This window comes from Rhinoderma darwinii, chromosome 4, assembly GCF_050947455.1.
Source record: "Rhinoderma darwinii isolate aRhiDar2 chromosome 4, aRhiDar2.hap1, whole genome shotgun sequence".
Taxonomy (NCBI): Eukaryota; Metazoa; Chordata; class Amphibia; order Anura; family Rhinodermatidae; genus Rhinoderma; species Rhinoderma darwinii.
In genome coordinates this window covers 116847431-116871353 of record NC_134690.1, presented here as the reverse complement: position 1 = coordinate 116871353, position 23923 = coordinate 116847431, and the positions used below count along the sequence as shown (strand labels likewise).

Here is a 23923-nt window from a genome sequence, read left to right as displayed (position 1 = left end):
GTAGATTTGGTTTGGAAACTGAAAGAAAATTATTTTTGTCATACACAACGCAAGTTTTGCTTATCATTGTACTGACACTTACTTCCAGCTTGCCGCGGAAATCTTTCGTGTAATGGTCATCTAAATGTTCCAAATTTGGTGAATGAGATCGGTTACTGGCTGACAAATCCCCACGTGATATCAGAGTACACATATAAGCATCATGAGAAAATATATCATGGCGGATGAACTCACAGAAGAGTAAAATCAAATTTATAAACTCAGTTTTTTCATGTTCATCATTTGGGTCACCTATACAAAAAAAAAATTATATCATAATATAGTGTCACACATCATGAATTAAATTCTGAGGAAAAACTGCATTAGCCATATTAAGCAAGGCAATCCTATAATGTTGTCTTAGTGGCTTTACATTCAGAAGAAAATGGACACTAAATCTATATTCATACTTGCCAGCTTTCGAGAAGGGACATCAGGGAGATTCCAAAGATAGGAACAAAAACCGTCCTGCAAAGCCTGCCATGCCAACCGACCCTAGATCCCACTCGATCACAGTCCCTAGACCAGACCTTAAAGTACTTCTGGAGGCGATCTTTTGCTACATCTCATACAGCCATTCCCTCCTTTCTCCATCAGTTTGAGTACGTTTCTCTAATATCCCTCTGGTTGTCTGCCCTGCCATTATTTGGTTAAGTGCAGATTTTATTCTATCTAGTATTTGTTATTATGACTATATACTGCTAGTTGGCATTCATTTATATGTACCCATATGTATGCATTGATATTATCTAGTGACTGTGCACTTTACATTGTAGCATTTTTGCTCTTTTGATGTATTAGTGGTGGGTGGTTACGCTATTTTGAGATGGGTTGTTCTGTTAACACTTAGGTATTTCAACATCTTACCGAACTGATATTTTCTCCCTATATTACCTTTTTTATTAGCTTTTTCTATATATATTTTTTGATACCATGTATGGTTGATATTTAACATATAATAAAGATTTTTATTTTTTGCAATACTTATATATTTCTTTGGGTTCTATGTTCCCTGTGCTTTCTGCTTATAGGTTATCTTAAAGTACTTCTTTACAACCCTTTCTTGTTCCCGCGTTTTTCTCTGCTACCGGGCTCGGTCACAGACAACATCCTGATGCTGCTTGGCGTCAGAACCTTTTCTGTGCCAGTGCCCAGAAATGGAGGATAGCACAGGAACAGAAAGAGGCGAGTATGTGGGACACAGTCGAGATTTGTCGGATCTCCTCTATTTCCAGAAGAATTGGCAAGCATGTCTATATTATTGCCCCTTTAGTCTATAAAAAAATACTTAAAAGCAGTTACGACCAGTCTCACAGTGCCCATAAGAGCTTCTTTTACTTATAATCCATGACAACACATCCTTCCTTGTCCAATATTGTCACAAGCTGATGTCTGATTTATTGATGTTACTTATATAGCACAAACACATTCCACAATCTAAATTCCCTGCTGTATGTTCTTGGGGTGTGGGAGGAAACTGGAGTGCCTGGAGGAAACCCACGGAGAACATACAAACTCCATGCAGATGTCGTCCTTGGTTGGATTTGAACCCAGAACTGCAAGGCAATAGTGCTAATCACTGAGCCACCATGCTGATTTGGGCTCCATCAGGCTTGCCAACTGTTCATAAATTTATGGACAGTCTGCAAAAATGGGTGTTTTTTTTCTGCCGTCCGTAGCGTCTGGCAGAAAAAAGCACTATCCAGGATTTTTCTGCATTCTCCCGGAACTTTGCATTGTGCATGCGCCAAAATGTACATGCAAAGGAATAGTAGGCCGCGTCCTGGCATATTTTCAGATTCCGCTTGACAGCAGAATCTGAAAATATGCTGCCAAGTGAGGTCAGTGCCAGGAGTGGATCAATCCAGTCACCTGACCTGTCACCTGACCTTACGTCAGCGACATTAGGTCAGGTGACTCAGGTCAGGTGACTGGACTGGTCCACTCCTGGGCCGTCACCGACCCCAGTCAGAAGAGGACCTTCGTCGCATGACCACCTCGGCGAGTCACGTTAGGCAGAGCGGAGAGTGGTAGCGGTAGGCTACCACTACCGCTCTCCGCTCTGTTTGTACTTTGCAGTGTGGAGCTATTTACAAGGGGGGGGGGCAGTGTGGAGCTATTTACAATGGGGGCAGTGTGGAGCTATTTACAAGGGGGGCTGTGTGGAACTGTTTACAAGGGGGAGCTGTGTGGAGCTATTTACAAGGGGGGCTGTGTGGCGCTAAGGCGGAACTGTGTGTTTAGAGGATGGGCTATAGGTGGGGAGGGTGCTGGAAAAGCGAGAAACCAACATGTCTGTGTGTCAAATTCTGCAGAGACGAGTCATGGCTGGAATAAGTCATCACAGTGGTCTGGGCCGGATGGAGAAAAAAAGTGAAAGTGAAAAACTAATCAGCGAAAACATCACCTAAGTAAGCGGGGGAAAGCTACAAGCGGAGCTGTGATTGGTGAGTCACTCCTAGAACAGTGCACAGGCAATGATTTTTTAATGTGTCCGTAAAAATTTTGGTCTGTTAGTGAATTTTAGCTCAGTTGTCCAGAAATTTCTGAAGTGGAGGTTGGCAACCCTGGGCTCCATTGCAAAATCTGTATCAGAGTTACCCACCAACCAGGTGCCATTCATAATACTAGTGTCTTCTTATGTGGCAGTGGTGCATTCAAGCACCAAGGCCCAGGAGCAAATACTACCTCTATGCCCCTTGTCACAAGGTTGTTATTTCTAATCTCCAACCACAACCATGTCCACATCCCACTTGGAAAGAAATATCAACCAATTAAGGACACAAACTTCAGTCTTTTTAGATGCTTTTTTTTGCCCCAAAAATGGCACCCATAAAAGTGCGTGTATGAAGGAAGCCTAAATGTTTTCATTTGATATTGAATTAGCAGTATGAGGCTTTCTTTTTCTTTTACACACCATTTGGGGGAATATAAACTTTTATCATTTAATTTATATTAGTTTTCCCTGTGACTTGATATGATAGTTTTATTGTATCTATTGGTAAGTTAATGTGGATACCATATTTGTTTTTGACCATTTATTTAACAACAAGTTTAGATTTTTAACATTTACATTTTTTCACAGTTCTGCAGCTATATCTCGGTGGCTGAGCACTGGGGCCTTAGGTTTGTATCTGACAAATTTCAACAACTACATAGATTTTGTACATTCGACACTTGTTTGTGTGGGTTTCCTCCAGGAACTCCGGTTTCCTCCCACACTCCATAAAACATACTAATAGGTTAGTTTGAGTTCTATGAAAATGGCCCTAGTGTTTGTCTGTGATAGCAAAATAAGATTGTGAGCCTCAATGGGGACAGGGACAGATGTGAATGGTGAAAATCTTTGTAAAGAATATATTGGCACTGTATAAGCAATAAATAATACATCTAACACAATAATATAGAGGAAAAGGAACTCACTGAGAGATGGGGCATTGGAATCTAAAAATCGGAGTAGGATATTCTGGAAGATGGGCAAGCTGGATCCAGCAAGAGAAGTAGAAGACATTGATTCCTTTTCATCCAAGACCTCTGATTCACTGCATCGCTGTGGGGAAAAGAAAAAAATAAAGATTGGAACTTTATTAATCAGAATGACCCGAAGTTCCCAATGTTCTGGAGATTCATGTAGTAGAGGAATCCAATGCTTTACTTCCAATTGACAAATAAAAATGTGTTGTAGAATTAGGGTATGTTCACACGCAGTGACCAAAAACGTCTGAAAATACGGAGGTGTTTTCAAGCAAAAACCGCTCCTGATTTTCAGACGTTTTTGTAGCAACTCGCGTTTTTCGCTGCGTATTTTACGACCGTTATTGGAGCTGTTTTTCAATGGAGTCAATGAAAAACGGCTCCAAAAACGTCCCAAGAAGTGACCTGCAGTTCTTTTTCGCAGGCGTCTTTTTACGCGCCGTATTTTGACAGCGACGTGTAAAATTAAGCCTCGTGGGAACAGAACACCATAAAACCTATTGCAAGCAATGGGTATATGTTTGTAGGCGTATTAGGGGCGTTTTTTTTCCGGCGTAATTCGAGGCGTAAGACGCCCGAATTATGTCTGAAAACACTGCGTGTGAACATGCCCAAATAGTAATCAAGTGCACCATTAGGGTATGTTCACACGCAGTGTTTTCAGACGTAAGTCAGGTGTTTTACGTCTCGAATTACGGCTGAAAAAACTGCTCCATTACGCCTACAAACATCTGCCCATTGCTTTCAATGGGTTTTACAGTATTCTGTTCCCATGAGCCTTTATTTTACGCGTCGCTGTCAAAAGACGGCGCGTAAAAAGACGCCCGCAAAAATGAAGTGCATGTCACTTCTTGGGACGTTTTTGGAGGCGTTTTTCATTGACTCCATTGAAAAACAGCTCCAATAATGGCCGTAATTTACGCCGCGAAAAACGCGAGTTGTTAAAAAAAACATCTGAAACCAGGAGCTGTTTTCGCTTGAAAACAGCTGCGTAATTTCAGACATATTTTGGTCACTGTGTGTGAACATACGCTTATATTCCACAGCGAAAAATAAATAACACATTTGCATTGAATTTGTATTGCATAATTGCAGTATAAAATAAGACTTATTGCTCAAAACAAACAAGATCCACAGGGACACATGTTTTCAGAAAAATCGTGCCAGATAACATGTATAATTTATTTACTGCAGCTAATAAAAACCTGGGCAAGTTTGTTCCAAGGATAAGGTAAGGCACCATGTAGTGTGAGACTATGTACACCCCAGGATTAACTCCTTAATGACCAGGCATGTTTGTACCTTAATGACCAAGCCAGATTTGTCAAATCTGGTATGTCTGACTTTATCAGAGAATAACTCTGTGAAAGTTTTGAATATCCAAGTAATTCTGACATTGTTTTTTCGTCACATGTTGTACTTTATTTTAGTGGTAAAAGTAGACTGATACGATTTGCAGAAATGAATAAAAAAATAGAAAAATGGAAGAAATTTTGTAAAAATTACCATTTTCCCCTATTTTTAACTGCAATATGTCACCTATGTACACACATACTGTACAATTTTTTTCATTAAATATATATTTCTATCTCTTTACTCTATTTTGGCAGCACTTTTGAAAAAATAAAATAAATTTTCAGCAATTTAGAGGACTTACAAATTGAATAATAATTTTATAAATTTTGAAGTACATTTTGTTTTCCTGCACCAAACCAGGTTTTCAGAGGCTCATAGGTCTCAGAGTGATGGAAACCCCCAAAAATGACCCCATTTAGAAAACTAGACCCCTTAAGGTATTTACCTAAGGTTATAGTAAGTATTTTGACCCCACAGTTTTTTGCTAAATTTAATACATAGCAGGTGAAAAAAAAAATAATTTCACTTTTTTTCATAAAAGTATCAGTTTGAAGACCAATTTCTTTGTAAAGCGACCATGAGAATGAAGAAACACACCACAAAATCTATCACCCTGTTTCTCCTGTTTTCAAAAATACCAACATTGTGGCCCTAATGCGCTGCCTGGACACACGGCAGGACCCAAAAGGAAGGGAGCACCCGGAGGCTTTCAGGACTCATATTTTGCTTGAAAATGTTTTAGGCCCCACTGTACATTTGGAGAGGTTTTGAGCTGCCAGAACGATAGAAACTCCCCATAAACGACCCCATTTAGAAAACTAGACCCCATAACGTAATTATTTAGGTGTATAGTAAGTGTTTTGACCCCACAGTTCTTTGCTAAATTTAATGCATATCAGGTGAAAAAAAAAATTATTTCACTTTTTTCATAAAAGTATTAGTTTGAAGACCGATTTCTTTGTAAAGCGAACATGAAAATGAAGAAACACACCCCAAAATCTATCACCCTCTTTCTCCTGTTTTCAAAAATACCCACATTGTGGCCCTAATGCGCTGCCTGGACACACGGCAGGACCCAAAAGGAAGGGAACACCCGGAGGCTTTCAGGACTCATATTTTGCTTGAAAATGTTTTAGGCCCCACTGTACATTTGGAGAGGCTTTGAGCTGCCAGAACGATAGAAACTCCCCATAAACGACCCCATTTAGAAAACTAGACCCCTTAAGGTATTTATCTAGGGGTATAGTTAGCATTTTGACCACACAGGTTTTTCGCTAAATATATTGGAATTAGTCTGTAAAAATTAAAATGTACTTTTTTTCAGAAACAACATAGACATTTTTATTATTTACAAGGAATAACGAAGAAAATGCACCCCAACATTTGTAAAGCAATGTCTCCCGATTACGACAATACCCCATATGTGGTAATAAACTGCTGTTTGGACCAACAGCAAGGCTCAGAAGGGAAGGAGCGCCATTTGGATTTATGATTTTGCTGGAATGGTTTTCGGTGCCATGTCGCATTTGCAATGCACTGGAGGGACCAAAACAGTGGAAACCCACCAAAAGTGACCCCATTTTGGAAAAACCTTCAAGGAATTTTTCTAGGGGTATAGTGAGCATTTACACCCCACGGGTCTTTTGCAGAGTTTACTGGAATTAGGGCGCGAAAATTAATATCAACATTTTTTTCCACTAAAATGTTGCATTTTCTCATTTTCACAAGGGATAAAGGAGGAAAAAAACAACCATTTTTTATAAAGCAATTTCTCCCGAGTACGGAAATACCCCACATGGGGTCATACGTTTTTTCATTAGAAATGAATTAACCCTTTCAGGACTGATCCATTTTTTGCCTTCTTATTTTAGATTTTCACTCCCCGCTTTCCAAGAGCCATCAATAGAGCTGCGTGAGGGCTTATTTGTTGCGGGACAATCTGTCGTTTTCATTGGTACCATTTTGGGGTACATGCGATGTTTTTTGATCACTTTTTATTAAATTTTTTTGCAATCCTGAGCAAAAAACAGGAATTCTGACACCGTTTTTTTAGGTTTTCTTTTTGCGGCGCTCGCCGTACGCTATAAATGACATTTTTACTTTATTCTGCGGGTTGGTACGGTTACGGCGATACCATATGTATATAGGTTTGGTCCTTTTTTTTAGCGTTTGTGCAATAAAATGACTTATTTATAAAAAAAAATAATTCTGTGTCGCCATATTCTGAGAGCCGGAATGTTTTAATTTTTTAGTCAAAAAAGCTGTGTAAGGGCTTGTTTTTTGCGGGACGGATAGAAGTTTTTATTGGTACTATTTTCGGGTACATGCGACTTTTTGATCACTTTTTATTCTTTATTTAGGGAGCGGTGGTGACCAAAAAAATTGCGATTCTGTCGTAGTTTTTTATTGATTTTTTTTGGGGTGTTCATCGTGCGGGAAAAATAACATTATAGTTTTATAGTTGGGTTCGTTACGAACGCGGTGATACCAAATATGTGTACTTTTTTAACGTGTTCATTTTTTTTCTATAATAAAAGTCTTATTATAGGGAAAAAAAGCATTTTGTGTTTATAGAACTTATAAGTTTTATTTTTACACTTTTTTTAAAACATTTGTATTACTTTTTTTTACCTTTTTAACTTGTCCCACTAGGGGACACTTAGTCTTGCAGCTTTGATCGCTGCTAGAGTACATTACACTACACACGTAGTGTAATGTACTCTAACTGTCATTGTGACGTGACTGTCACACTGACAGGAAGCAGAGGAGGGTTCCTCCGAGGCTTCCGTACATGGCAACCCGGAGGTCATTATCTGACCTCCGATTGCCGTGACAAGCATCGGTAGCCCCCACGATCACTTCGTGGGGGATGCTGATGTGCTTCAAACCACTTAAATGCGGCGACGGCAATCCGTCGCCGCACTTAAGGGGTTAACTGCCGAAAGCAGCGGCGATGGTCCGCTGTCCGGCGAGACTGATGTCTCAGCTGTCTAGGACAGCTGTCAGCGCGGGTCTGTCACTCTGTGTTTACACAGAGTGACAGTTTGAAATGCGGACGAAAATGAACGTCATGGTGCGGGAACTAGCAGCCGACCAGGACGTTCATTTTCGTCCTTGGTCGTTAAGGGGTTAAAAGTATATGGACATACAACAATCCTATCCATGTGTATTTGTTAAATGTTAAAAGAATATGTCCACTTTTGAAATCAATTTTTTCTTTGTGCTCCAATGCATCTAAAATAGAAAATTAAGCAAAAATTCTTGATTAAAAATATCCTACTGTTTTTTTTTTATACAACATCTGTGTAGACTTGTGTCTCCATGGCAACCCACTATAAACAAATCCTTTGTGTAGTCAGATCAGTCATGTGCTGTTCCCTCTTATCTGCCCCCTTCTACTGTCTATATGTCCTCTTATACTGGCTATAGTTTAACAAAAAGAAGAAGTATGACTATACAGGGTTTGTGAGTATTTGTTACCATGGAGATATAGGCCTGCATAAGAATTCCATAGGATATTGATAATCAAAACTTTCTGCACAATTGCATCCTTTTTTTCTTAAAATTTAGATGCACTGGAGCCCAAAAAAACTGGTTGCAAAAGAAGACATACTCTTTGTAACGTCCGTGGTCGCTGACTACGAACTCCTTCCATTCGTTCACGCCGTTCTCGCCATATAGGTCTGCACATGTGGCCATTCTGTTCCATAGGGACCACCAGGGTGCGCTCGCGAGCTCAGTCCAGCCTTAAGGAGCCAGAGCGCACACATGTGAGATTGAGCTGACTGCTCCCTGAGCACCCTGGACTACTGTATAAGAAGGGCTCTGCCTCTTCCTGTATTGCCTGAGCTTTGTTGTTGTTACCCTACTCTGTCTATGCAAATGGTCTCCTAAGTGTTTTACAGGGTTTCCCGTTCCTGCTACCTGTATCCCGTGCTATCCTGGTCAAGTGCCGTATTGAGTTGGAGTCGTGCTGCTCTGAGTACCACGCTTGTCCTGCTTCTCCACACCTGGTGTCTGCCTGCTGCCTAAGTCTCAGCCGAGCCTGTCTTGCTACTGTCTGAGCTACCACAGGTACACCTATACGAACTATAGACTGTGACCTGTGTCCTGTTGGCCAGCTGCCATACTATCAAGGCGGTACGGTCCAGTGGGTTCACGTACCCAACGTGACACCCTTTCATTCCAAAATCACTGACATACAATTATAATAAAGAAAGGCAGAAAGAACATGCCAATATATAGCCAAATGTAATGTCACAACAAAAACCAAGCAGCCAAGGACCAGAACAAGCTGTAAAAAAGATACAATAACAGGTATAAACCAATATCAGATATGTAGGCATAGCATATTAAGAATATTGAGACGTGCTTTTATTTATACGTACGTACGTACGTACGTACGTACGTACGTACGTACGTACGTACATATGCATATATATATATATATATATATATATACTGTATATATATATAGTCTCTATATGTAGATTGCCTGGCTGTATGTTTGATTTTATGCACTTGTGTTGCGATCCGAGGGTATGTGGACCCACTAGGCCGCACCGAGTAGCAGCTGGCAAACAACAGTCCTAGTAAAAAAGTACCTTTAATAGTCCAGACAGTAATGTAGGCTCGTCACAGATGAACTTGTAGACACCAGAAGTTGTGTATATCAGCAGGCGTGACCTGTGGCACAACACGACTCCAACAGGTTAAGGCACAGGAACAGATATAGCACGGGATACAGGTGCTGTGATGGCTGCAGCTAGCGCATCCAGTCGCTGTGCAATGGAGTTCACTGCCAGGAGGAGTTGGTCTTGTCGTGACCGACGGTCTCGCAGGTCTGCCTGCATGTTTGGTGATGTTGTCATGGTCTTGGGTTGAACAGCGGGGTCCATGGCCTAAGCATACTGTTGCGATTCGTGGGTATGTGGACCCACTAGGCCGCACTGCCGTAGGGGAGTAGCAGCTGGCCAAACAATAGTCCTAGTACAAAAGTACAGGCACAGATGAACTTGTAGACACCAGATGTGGTGTATATCAGCAGGCATGACCAGTGGCACAACACGATTCCAAAAGGTTAAGGCACAGGAACAGATAAAGCACGGGATACAGGATACAGGTAGCAGGGCACAGGAACAACGGGAACAGGATAACACTAAGGGACGATTTGCTAAGACTAACATGGGTAAAACCAACAATGCTCAGGAAATGATTGAAAGGGCAGAGCCCTTTTTATAGTCCATGGTGATCATGGGCTAATTACAGATTTTCCTCATGTGTGTGCACTGGCCCTTTAAGGCTGGGCGCGAGTGCGCGCACGCATCCTACGGGAACTAGTGCAGCAATGAGGAAGTGAGTGCCGGCATCTCTCAGGAGGGAGATGCCGCCCGGCACTCACTTGTCCAGGGCCGTCGGGGGGCAGGTAAGCAAGACTGTCTGCAGCTGTGGACGTTACAACTTGTTAGTAATGTGTGAAGCTGAAAAGGTCAAACCCACTAATAAAAATTCGACATACATTTTATGAACAAAAGTATAGGGACAAACCTCTTAATCATTGAATTCAGGCGTTTTATTCCGTTTTATTGCCACAGGTGTATAAAATCCAGCACCTAGCCATGTAGTCTGCCTCTACTAACATTTGAGAGAGAATGGGCCATTCTAAAGAGCTCACTGAATTCCAGAGTGGTACTGTAATCGGATGCCACTGTTGCAACAAGTCGGTTAGTAAAATGTCTTCCCTCCTAGATATTCCACTATTAACTGAGTGGTATTATTACAAGGTGGAAGCACAGTGTAACATCCAATGGGGTTGTGGAACCACTGGGCTACTCCGCCATAACGGAGTTGCTGCTCGCTAGACAGATGTAATACAGTCACTGGTAGATGCTACCTTGGAGGCAGCAGGACACAGTCAAGTAGCGGATACAGGCTGGTGCCAGATTACTGGAAGCAGACTGGTACCGGATTTGGAAGCAGGCTGGTTGCCGGATTACTGGAAGCAGACTGGTGACGGATTACTGGTAGCAGGCCACAGAGTACAAGATACTGGATTGATCACGGACACAGGATGCAGGATACCGGACTGGTCACGAACACAGGGCTGGACACAGGACTCAGGATACAGGACAAGTTAAAGACACAGGATTCAAGATACAGAACTAGTCACGGACACAGGATTCAGGACTAGTCACGGACATGGAACTCAGGATACAGGACTGGTCACGGAAACATTACTCAGGAAACAGGACTGGTCACGGACACAGGGCTGGGCACAGAGACAGGATTCAAGAAACAGGATACAGAAGCTTTGCAGGCTAACACTGGGTAACAACATTGCTCAGGCACTTGGGGGAAGGTGAAGTTGTCTTAAGTGGTCCTGGGAAGCAGTAGGGGTGGTTGGGTAACTTTTGAACTACCCGCTAACTGGCCCTTTAAAAGGTGGTCAGAGGCGGCCGTTATCTGCATAAAACAGAGAGCGCCAAGTGAGGCACGAGATCCGGTGGTGGGGACCACTGACATATGTGGGGCACGCCGCTGGCGTTACAGTACCCCCTGCCACGCCCCCTCTTCTTAGGTCCATAGTGTAGGAGGAACTTCTTGAGAGCTGGAGCATTAGGCTGGGTTCACACGACCATGTTACGTCCGTAATGGAAGGAACGTATTTCGGCCGGAAGTCCCGGACCGAACACAGTGCAGGGAGCCGGGCTCCTAGCATCATAGTTATGTACGATGCTAGGAGTCCCTGCCTCGCTGCAGGACAACTGTCCCGTACTGTAATTATGTTTTCAGTATGGGACAGTAGTTCCACGGAGAGGCAGGGACTCCTAGCATCGTACATGATTATGATGCTAGGAGTCCGGCTCTCTGCACTGTGTTTGGTCCGGGACTTCCGGCCAAAATACATTCCGTCCATTACGGACGTAACATGGTCGTGTGAACCCAGCCTTAATGTTCTCTTCAAGCTCCTAAAATCTCTCCTCAGGACCAAAGACCTTCCAGTCCACAAGATAAAAAGTTTTTCCTCCAACCCTCTTGTGGTCCAAAACCTCCTTGACTTCAAAGACATCATCCGAATGCCTGGGGGCGGTAGTAGAATTTGAGGAATTTTGCAGTATCGGTTGGGGATCAGAGGTTTCAGAAGAGATACATGGAAGGAATTGGGAATTGCCCAATAGGGTAGGAGGTAAACGTAACTTGTAGGACACAGGATTAATCTGTTGCAAGACTTCAATGGGACCGAGAAACCTAAGAGCAAATATGTAGGAGGAAAATTTCAGGCATATATTCTTAGAAGATAACCAGATCTTAACCCTGGGAAGGAACTGAGGAGGCGGCCTTCTTTTCTTATCAGCATCTTATCAGCATCTTATCTTCATGCAATCCACTTTTAGAATCCTTGTCTGATCTTTATATGAGATGGTTGATGAGCAGTTTTTCTCACGCGTCTATATTGACTGTATGGAATATTTATTGTCCATTTTTTGTAATAAGCACATTTAAAATCGAAAAAGCTGTTGGTGTCTAACTTCTTAAAGTGTGTTCTGGTTATAATTGTTGTGACTAATTTGTAAAGTCCCAAAAAACTATACTACACCGCGTTCCAAATTATTATGCAAATGTTATTTTTCGCTGATTTTCCTAAATAGTCGATGCAAATGAAAGTCAGTATAATCTTCAAGCCATCAACCATTGAGTATAATGCAAATTTTATTGAACAAATCTCCTAATGATAACATATTTTTTTTTTTGAAGTAAAAAATTCAAAATGCACGGTTTCAAATTATTATGCACAACAGAGATCAAAACATTTTAAAGGTTGTAAAGAGAACTAAAATGGTAATTTGTTGATTTTGCAGCATCAGGAGGTCATATTTACAGAAATCAAAAGCTCTTTCAATCAAAAAAAAACTTAACAGGCCAAGTTACATGTTAACATAGGACCCCTTCTTTGATATCACCTTCACAATTCTTGCATCCATTGAATTTGTGAGTATTTGGACAGTTTCTGCTTGAATATTTTTGCAGGATGTCAGAATAGCCTCCCAGAGCTTCTGTTTTGATGTGAACTGCCTCCCACCCTCATAGATATTTTGCTTGAGGATGCTCCAAAGGTTCTCAATAGGGTTGAGGTCAGGGGAACTTGTTGGGACATGGTGGCCATTCACCAACCATCCACTACTCCATCCATGTGGACCATCCAGGGTTGCACGGCACTCATCAGTAAACAACACGGTTTGAAAATTAGTCTTCATGTATTTCTCAGCCCACTGCAACTGTTTCTGCTTGGGAGCATTGTTTAGGGGTGGCCAAATAATAGCTTTATGCACACTTGCAAACCTCTGGAGGATCCTACACCTTGAGGTTTGCGGGACTCCAGAGGCACCAGCGGCTTCAAATACCTGTTTGCTGCTTTGCAATGGCATTTTAGCAGCTGCTCTCCTAATCCTATTAATTTGTCTGGCAGAAACCTTCCTCATTATGACTTTATCTGAACGAACCCGTCTGTGCTCTGAATCAGCCACAAATCTTTTCACAGTACGATGATCACGCTTAAGTTTTCTTGAAATATCCAATGTTTTCATACCTTGTCCAAGGTATTGCACTATTTCATGCTTTTCAGCAGCAGGGAGATCCTTTTTCTTTCCCATATTGCTTGAAACCTGTGGCCTGCTTAATAATGTGGAACGTCCTTCTTAAGTCGTTTTCCCTTGATTGGGCACACCTGGAAAACTTATCACAGGTGTCTGAGATTGATTACAATGATCCAAAGAGCCCTAAGACACAATACCATCCATGAGTTTAATTAAAAAACTAATAATTAAATGTTTATGGCACTTAAATCCAATGTGCATATTAATTTGGAACACGGTGTCATTTTGGATAGAGTGGGTATAAATTTGAAATCCCAATTGTTTTTATTTAGGGAGCCAATGAATTCTGTAGATCTTGTACACATTTTTATTTTGTCTTATTTCCTTTTATCTCTGTATCCAATAAAAAAGTTTGCAAAACAGAGAACTTTGATACAACGGTAGTTAACCACTCCCCTTTTGAACTAAGACCTACACCATTTGACCCGAGCATTACTAACTATGTGCAAGTGAATAGGTAACTTGTTTATAATGTTTTCCATATGGTTGAAACGCGTTGCATGCTCTTATCTACTTTGAATGTGATTTTAAGAATACATTTTCATTCTATGTATTTGAGCTGCCTGCACGGAAAATGTTTTTCCTTCTCGACACCACCACTAAAACAGGAACGCCTAAGTAAGGAGTGCATATTTTCCACAGTACATGCAGAGATTAGCAGAACATCTATGCTGCCGCACTTGGTCCGAGAATCTGACCCGATCCTGGATAGGCTCTTCAGAAGTTGTAGCAGAAGGAGGTAACAGGGGTCTCTGAAAATTAGGTGCCAATCTATGGTACCTTCTTTCTCGAAGGACGTCCTGGGAGAGCTCTCGGAACCTCATATCTATGCATGTAGCCAGAAGAATCAGGGCATTCATGGTAGGAGGAAGATCACGACCCGCCAGTTCATCCTTGACTCTACTGGCTAATCCTAACCAGAAGGTTGCCATCAAGGCCTCGATATTCCAAGCGAGCTCTGCTGCCAAAGTACGGAATTGTATGGCGTACTCTCCTACCGTCAAACCTCCTTGACGAAGTGACAGAAGTGAAGCAGCGGCTGAAGGTCCCTCAAACACATGTCTTTGAAAAGCTGCAGATCTGAAGATTCTGGTCCATCACGTTCCCAGATAGCAGTCACCCATGCCAGGACCTTGCCAGACAACAGTGAGACAATGAGGACAAATTTGTTCTGCTCTGACAGAAATAAATGAGCATGTAATTTGAAATGTATTCTGCATTGGTTCAGAAAGCCTCGACAGGTTTTTGCTTCTCCATCGTAATGGGGAGGAAGTGGCAAATAAATTCTGGCTCTGGAGCTGACTGGAACTATGGATGGCTGAGGAGTAGATGGAACAGTAGCTTGTGGGGTTGCCAGTGGTTTAACAGTAGCAATGTCCAGGCAATTAGCTGAAGTGTTAACTGCCTGCAAAAGTTGATATTGTCTTGCATGACCTGAACAGCAGTCTTGGGTTTGCCAGTGGGGTCCATGGCCTGAGCAAACTGTAACGTCCAATGGGGTTGTGTAATTACTGGGCTACTCCATGGTAACGGAGTAGCTGCTGGCCAGAAAGATGTAATACAGTCACTGGTAGATGGTACCTTGGCGGTAGCTGGACACAGTCAGATAGCAGGTAGAGGATACAGGCTGGTGTCGGATTACTGGAAGCAGTCTGGTACCGGATTACTGGAAGCAGGTTGGTGCAAGATTACTGGAAGCACGCCACAGAGTACAGGATACAGGATTGATCATGTACACAGGATGCAGGATACCAGACTGGTCACGTACACAGGACTCGGGATACAGAATACAGGACTGGTCACAGACTTAGGGCTGGACATGGACACAGGACTCAGGATACAGGACTAGTCACAGACACAGGATTCAGGATACAGGACTAGTCATGGACACAGGATTCAGGATACAGGACTAGTCACGGACACAGGACTCAGGATCAATGTTCCCTCTAAGTCTTGGCAGCTCTTGAGTGGAGCAGTTAGGGAGCAGGGGAAGTCTCCATCAATGGTGGGTGATCTGATGACCAAAAGTAATACACCCAGTAAACGCTAATATAGCAACTAAATAAGAGAATAAGAAAACTTATTTTAAATTAGTTTTAATTAAATTTTTAAATACTATAATATTACAAGTACACCAGTAAAATAGACAGTTATAAACACCTATTATAGACATCAATGAAAGAATCCCTCTCTTACACCACTGTCTCTATAGATAGCACCACACAGACCCCCTGTAGATAGCATCACACACAGCCCCCTGTAGACAGCATCACACACAGCCCTACCTATAGATAGCGCCACACAACCCCCCTGTAGACAGCACCACACACACACACACACACACACACACACACACCCCTGTGGATAGTGCCACACACACACCCCTGTAGATAATGCCACACACAGCCCCCCTGTAGATTAGCCACACACAGCCCCCCTGTAGATAGCATCACACACAGCCCCTATAGAAAGCGCAACACATCCCCCTGTAGATAGCACCACGCAGACCACCTGTAAATAGTGCCACACACAGACCTCCTGTAGATGACATCACACACAGACCCCCTGTAGATACTGCCACACAGCCCCCCTTGTATATAGTGCCGCACAGCCCCCCCTTTTATATAGTGCCACACAGCCACCCATTGTATATAGTGCCACACATCCTTTTGTAAATAGTGCCAGACAGCCCCCCTTGTATATAGTGCCACACAGCCCCTCTTATAAATAGTGCCACATAGCCCCCCTTGTATATAGTGCCACACAGCCCCCCTTGTATTGTGCCACACAGCCCCCTTGTATATAGTGCTACACAGTAATCCCCGTGTACAGTGAAGGAAATAAGTATTTGATCCCTTGCTGATTTTGTAAGTTTGCCCACTGTCAAAGACATGAACAGTATAGAATTTTTAGGCTAGGTTAATTTTACCAGTGAGAGATAGATTATATTTTAAAAAAAAAACAGAAAATCACATTGTCAAAATTATATATATTTATTTGCATTGTGCACAGAGAAATAAGTATTTGATCCCCTTGGCAAACAAGACTTAATACTTGGTGGCAAAACCCTTGTTGGCAAGCACAGCAGTCACACGTTTTTTGTAGTTGATGATGAGGTTTGCACACATGTTAGATGGAATTTTGGCCCACTCCTCTTTGCAGATCATTTGTAAATCATTACGATTTCGAGGCTGTCGCTTGGCAACTCGGATCTTCAGCTCCCTCCATAAGTTTTCAATGGGATTAAGGTCTGGAGACTGGCTAGGCTACTCCATGACCTTAATGTGCTTCTTTTTGAGCCACTCCTTTGTTGACTTGGCTGTATGTTTCGGGTCATTGTCGTGCTGGAAGACCCAGCCACGAGCCATTTTTAATGTCCTGGTGGAGGGAAGGAGGTTGTCACTCAGGATTTGACGGTACATGGCTCCATCCATTCTCACATTGATGCGGTGAAGTAGTCCTGTGCCCTTAGCAGAGAAACACCCCCAAAACATAATGTTTCCACCTCCATGCTTGACAGTGGGGACGGTGTTCTTTGGGTCATAGGCAGCATTTCTCTTCCACCAAACACGGCGAGTTGAGTTAATGCCAAAGAGCTCAATTTTAGTCTCATCTGACCACAGCACCTTCTCCAAATCACTCTCAGAATCATCCAGATGTTCATTTGCAAACTTCAGACGGGCCTGTACATGTGCCTTCTTGAGCAGGGGGACCTTGCGGGCACTGCAGGATTTTAATCCATTACGGCGTAATGTGTTACCAATGGTTTTCTTGGTGACTGTGGTCCCAGCTGCCTTGAGATCATTAACAAGTTCCACCCGTGTAATTTTCGGCTGAGCTCTCAACTTCCTCAGGATCAAGGATACCCCACGAGGTGAGATTTTGCATGTAGCCCCAGATCGATGTTGATTGACAGTCATTTTGTATGTCTTCCATTTTCTTACTATTGCACCAACAGTTGTCTCCTTCTCACCCAGCATCTTACTTATGGTTTTGTAGCCCATTCCAGCCTTGTGCAGGTGTATGATCTTGCCCCTGACATCCTTAGAAAGCTCTTTGGTCTTGCCCATGTTGTAGAGCAGGGGTCTCAAGCACGCGGTCCGCGGGCCGCATGCGGCCCCTGGGGCTGTCATCTGTGGCCCGCGGGACACAGAGCCGCTAGTATCGGCTCTGCTCCGAGACGCTGGAATTCCCTGACATCGCTGTCCACATATGAACAGCAATGTCTGGGGCTTCCCCAGAGCCGGAGTCCCGAGCAGAGCGCTGGTGTCGGCTCTGCTCCGGGACTCTGTGGAATTCCCTGACATCGCTGTCCACATATGAACAGCGATGTCTGGGGCTTCCCCAGAGCCGGAGTCCCGAGCAGAGCGCTGGTGTCGGCTCTGCTCCGGGACTCTGTGAAATTCCCTGACATCGCTGCCCATATATGGACAGTGTGTCATGGTCTTGCCCAGAGCGGAGCAGAGCGCTGGTGTCGGCTCTGCTCCTGGACTCTGTGGAATTCCCTGACATCGCTGTCCACATATGAACAGCGATGTCTGGGGCCTCCCCAGAGCCGGAGTCCCGAGCAGAGCGCTGGTGTCAGCTCTGCTCCGGGACTCTGTGGAATTCCCTGACATCGCTGTCCACATATGAACAGCGATGTCTGGGGCTTCCCCAGAGCCGGAGTCCCGAGCAGAGCGCTGTTGTCGGCTCTGCTCCGGGACTCTGTGGAATTCCCTGACATCGCTGCCCATATATGGACAGTGTGTCAGGGTCTTGCCCAGAGCGGAGCAGAGCACTGGTGTCGGCTCTGCTCCTGGACTCTGTGGAATTCCCTGACATCGCTGTCCACATATGAACAGCGATGTCTGGGGCTTCCCCAGTGCCGGAGTCCCGAGCAGAGCGCTGGTGTCGGCTCTGCTCCGGGACTCTGTGAAATTCCCTGACATCACTGCCCATATATGGACAGTGTGTCATGTTCTTGCCCAGAGCGGAGCAGAGCGCTGGTGTCGGCTCTGCTCCTGGACTCTGTGGAATTCCCTGACATCGCTGTCCACATATGAACAGCGATGTCTGGGGCTTCCCCAGAGCCGGAGTCCCGAGCAGAGCGCTGGTGTCGGCTCTGCTCCGGGACTCTGTGGAATTCCCTGACATCGCTGCCCATATATGGACAGTGTGTCAGGGTCTTGCCCAGAGCGGAGCAGAGCGCTGGTGTCGGCTCTGCTCCTGGACTCTGTGGAATTCCCTGACATCGCTGTCCACATATGAACAGCGATGTCTGGGGCTTCCCCAGAGCCGGAGTCCCGAGCAGAGCGCTGGTGTCGGCTCTGCTCCGGGACTCTGTGGAATTCCCTGACATCGCTGCCCATATGTGGACAGTGTGTCAGGGTCTTCCCCATAGCGGAGTCCCGGGCAGAGCGCTAGTATAGGCTCTGCTCTGGGACGATGTGGAATTCCCTGACATATCTGCCCATATATGGACAGTGTGTCAGGGTCTTCCCCAGAGCGGAGTCCCGGGCAGAGCGCTATTATCGGGTCTGCTCCGGGACTCTGGGGAAGCCTCTGACATCGCTGTCCATACATCGACAATGATGTCAGGGGCTTCCCCAGAGCAGGAGTCCCAGTGATGTCAGGGTCTTGCCCAGAGCGGAGCAGAGCGCTGGTGTCGGCTCTGCTCCTGGACTCTGTGGAATTCCCTGACATCGCTGTCCACATATGAACAGCGATGTCTGGGGCTTCCCCAGAGCCGGAGTCCCGAGCAGAGCGCTAGTATAGGCTCTGCTCCGGGACGATGCGGAATTCCCTGACATATCTGCCCATATATGGACAGTGTGTCAGGGTCTTCCCCAGAGCGGAGTCCCGGGCAGAGCGCTATTATCGGGTCTGCTCCGGGACTCTGGGGAAGCCTCTGACATCGCTGTCCATACATCGACAATGATGTCAGGGGCTTCCCCAGAGCAGGAGTCCCAGTGATGTCAGGAGCACAGCTGGAGTCCCAGGAAGAGCCTACTAGCGCTCTGCCTGGGACTCCAGCTCTGGGCAAGCCCCTGACATCACTGGGGCAGCCTCTACAGAGGGCACTGGGGCAGCCTCTACAGAGGGCACTGGGGCAGCCTCTACAGAGGGCACTGGGGCAGCCTCTACAGAGGGCACTGTGGCAGCCTCTACAAAGGGCACTGTGGCAGCCTCTACAGAGGGCACTGTGGCGTTATCTACAAGTGGGTGTGTGACAGTATCTGAAGAGGACACTGGCATTATCTAGGGGTGTGTTGCATTATCTACAGAGGGCACACTGGCCTTATCTACAGAGGGCACTGTGGCCTTATCTACAGAGGGTTATATATTTGGATGGGTATTACCCCCGTACAATTTATATATAATATATGTCGGAGTAACTCACACTAGGTGTACACCACCGATTGTCAATATATGATTGAAGGAACAGGGGGAGTAGGAAAAGTAGTGTGTTTCATAGATGTAAAAAATAAAAAATACTTTATTATTAAATTGTTATTAAAAACAATGTTGGATGTAATTTACGTTGCGCCAAAGTCCCCTAGATTGGCACAATATGACAAATTATGTCTAAATTAAATTGCTCCAATTCTATAGTAGTATATTGATTTATATAGACGACTGACCTCTCAGTGTTGGTGAGAAAACAGTCAATTGCAAGCAAAAAATTATTATTAAGGTTCCTCCAACGGGCTGTAGATAAAGCCCAGCGATGGGGAAACCCCTACATCAATCTTGCTGCAATGGGTTCCATGTACATGCATATAACTGCATATAACTTTGGCGCAACGTAAATTACATCCAACATTGTTTTTAATAACAATTTAATAATAAAGTATTTTTTATTTTTTACATCTATGAAACACACTACTTTTCCTACTCCCCCTGTTCCTTCAATCATTTATCTACAGAGGGCACTGTGGCCTTATCTACAGAGGGCACTGTGGCCTTATCTACAGAGGGCACTGTGGCCTTATCTAGGGGTGTGTTGCATTATCCACAGAGGGCACTGCTGCAGCATCCACAGAGGGCACTGCGGCAGCATCCACAGAGGGCACTGCGGCAGCATCCACAGAGGGCACTGCGGCAGCATCCACAGAGGGCACTGAGGCAGCATCCACAGAGGGCACTGCGGCACTATCTAAAAAGGGGCTGCCCAATCTTGACATGTGTGCTAACTGAGCCGCCGGACTGCATTTAGCGACACTTAAACTGGAAAACTGGATTGTTGAAATAAGCACTTGGAGAAATCTCTCAAATTTTAAACCTAGCGCTATTATTATAGTAATGTAGTATTATTATTCTAGTAATATAGTGTTCTAGTAGTTCAAATAACTAATTGATTAACAATAATTTTGTATTGCATCAAATTTGAAAGTAATGCGGCCCGTCAACTTCCCATTTTTTCTATATGCGGCCCACTTACCCGGCCGAGTTTGAGACCCCTGTTGTAGAGGTTAGAGTCAGACTGATTAATTGAGTCTGTGGACAGGAGTCTTTTATACAGGTGACCATTTAAGACAGCTGTCTTTAATGCAGGCACCAAGTTGATTTGGAGCGTGTAACTGGTCTGGAGGAGGCTGAACTCTTAATGGTTGGTAGGGGATCAAATACTTATTTCTCTGTGCACAATGCAAATAAATATATAGAATTTTGACTATGTGATTTTCTGTTTTTTTTAAAATATAATCTACCTCTCACTGGTAAAATTAACCTAGCCTAAAAATTCTAAAATCAGCAAGGGATCAAATACTTATTTCCTTCACTGTATATAGTGCTACACAGCAATCCCCCCCGTGTATATTGCCATATAGCCCCCCCACGTGATGCAGTGACATTATCATGCCGGCCTGTGCAGGGAGTCTTCCTAGCACCTTATAGGCTGCAGGCCTAACGTGGCTGAGAACGCAGATAAAAGTTAATGTGGCTGTCGCTAGCACCGGGACCCCCTCCAATGCTAGCGATGCCACTGGGCCGCCCTTATGCTGATCCACCACTACATCCACCCGCCGCCCGTGACAGTGGATGGGCTTTAAAGTTTTGTGAGCTGGAGGACCGTGGAGGGTGAGCAGCCGCACACATTATAGGGAACACTGCTCCGGATACATAACTAGTCACAGATACAGGGTTGAATAAACAGGATACGGAACCTTCACAGGCTAACACTGGGATAGTAATATTGCTCAGGCACTTGGGAGATGGTGAAGGTGCCTTAAAGGAACAGTGTCACCAAAAAAATTTTTTTTATATCAGTTTGATGTTAGTGTTTTATTAAAAACTTTAATATTTATTTGTGTGTTTGTGTGTTACTTTTTTTTATTTTTTTACTTTTTCTTCCCTATGGGGGCTGCCATTTTTTTTTTCCATTTCTGTATGTGTCGATTAACGACACATACAGACATGGAATACGGCAGCTACAGTCCCATAGTGAATGCGAACGGGGCCCGTTCCATCCACTATGGTGTACGCCGTCTGTGTGGGAACGGCGCATGCGCCGCTCCCACACAGTCCAAGTTGAACTGAGCGCCGTCCGGCGGCATTTTCCTGTAGACCGGAAGTCGCGGCCGGACAGTAAGATTACTACTTCCGGTCGCGGCTTCCGGACTTGTGCACTTGGAGCAGCGGCAGCAGACGGAGCGGACCGGAGGGAGCGGCGGCGGCAGGAGCAGGTAAGTGATTTCTATGTATGTTCGTGTTTCAGTGTGTGTTTACTAGTGTATGTAAACCTACTACACTGTGTGTTAGCTCAAAAAATGGCGACACACAGTGTAGGAGGTTTGACCGTTCAATCCCCTCGTTTCTCCCGGCACTAGGCAGGATAAAGGAGGGGGGGATTCTGAGAGCTCACTAGAGCGAGGGATTTTTTCCAATTTTGCAGCATAAAGCAATGTGGTTGCTTTACCACATGCAATGCTGCAATTTTGGGAATTGCTCCATCTAGTGACCAGTGCTGGGAAATATTATAAATTAGAATCTAATTAATAATATTTCCTGACTCGTGAAAAAAATAAAAAAAATTAGAACAATGTTTAATCACCTACACACTAATTGTTTAACTAAAAAAAAAATACATTTTTTGCTAGCAACACATTCCCTTTAAGTAGTCTTGGGAAGCAGCAGGGATGGTTGGGTAACTTTTGCATTTCTGCTGACTTAATAACTGCAGAGTTCCAAACCTCTTTTGGCATTAACATTAGCACAAAAACTGTGTCATGGGAGCTTCATGGCCGAGCAGTTGCATACAAGCCTTACATCACCAGGCACAATGCCAAGTGTTGGATGGAGTGGTGTAAAGTATGCCGCAACTGGACTCTGGAGCAGTGGAAACGTGGCAGTCAGATGGACGAGTCTGGGTTTGGAAAATGCCAGGAGAACGTTACGTGCCTGACTGCATTGTGCCAATTGTAAAGTTTGGTTGAGGCATAATGTCATGGGGTTGTTTTTCAGAGGTCGGCCTAGGCCCCTTAGTTCCAGCAAAGGGAAATCTTAAGCTTTAGAATGCCAAGACATTTTGGACAATTTTATGCTTCCAACTTTGTGGGAACAGGTTGGGGAAAGTTATTTTCTGTTCCATGATGACTGTGTCCCAGTGCACAAATCAAGGTCAATAAAGGAATGGTTGAGGGAGCTTGACTGGCCCACACAGAGCCCTGACCTCAACCCCTTCCAACACCTTTAGGATGAACTAGAATGGAAATTTCAAGCCATACACATTCCAAAATCTTGTAGAAAGCCTTCCCAGAAGAGTGGCAGCTATTTTAGCTGCAGAGGAAGGGGGGACAACTCCATATTAATGCCTATGCACTTAGAATGGAATGTCATAAAAGTTCCTTAGGTTTAATGTATAGGTGTTCCAATACATTTGTCCGTTTACTGTATTTTTGACTATGTGGTATATGTGACATCAGGAATTCTGCAGGTAATGCAATTTTCTCTATTCATTACCTTAGTTTATAGTTATAGCTTACACACTAGACTATAACACAACTATGTATTCAGTATACAAATGTACATGATATTCTGTATTTTTTTTTTAAAAAAACAACTTGACAATCAGATAAGGAAATAATTAATATCCCTTGTCTCCATTATAAATAGGCAATACAAAGCTCATGCAGTAGATTAAAGTGTGTCTATTTTAGACTATGCTTTCTAAGAGGTCCAAAAGTCACCCCAAGAAAACCTCCCGTTGATTCCGGTTGTTAAGATGTTTGGGAATAAAGTGACAAATTGCATTTTTTTTCTCTACATAAAACAAACTCTGTCTAACAACTCAACTACAAGACTAATGCTAAATTGGTATCTAATGAGATGAGGAAGTGCAAAGGGAATTTCCAAGAATAATTTGTATTGATTTATAAATTCAAACATTAAAATTCTCAATTCCTTAAACGTCTCGCAAG

At 43.9% G+C, this 23923-nt stretch overlaps 1 protein-coding gene across 1 annotated transcript in view; it reads right to left on the bottom strand.

Moving 5' to 3' along the window:
• Positions 1-23923, bottom strand: part of MED12L (mediator complex subunit 12L) — a 507362-nt gene that overhangs the window by 390202 nt on the left and 93237 nt on the right. The window contains exons 13-14 of the mRNA XM_075861497.1: positions 3463-3589; positions 83-291 (exon numbers count right to left, since the gene is read on the bottom strand). Coding sequence (XP_075717612.1) covers positions 83-291; positions 3463-3589 — 336 coding nt within the window. The remainder of the gene's footprint in view (positions 1-82; positions 292-3462; positions 3590-23923) is intronic.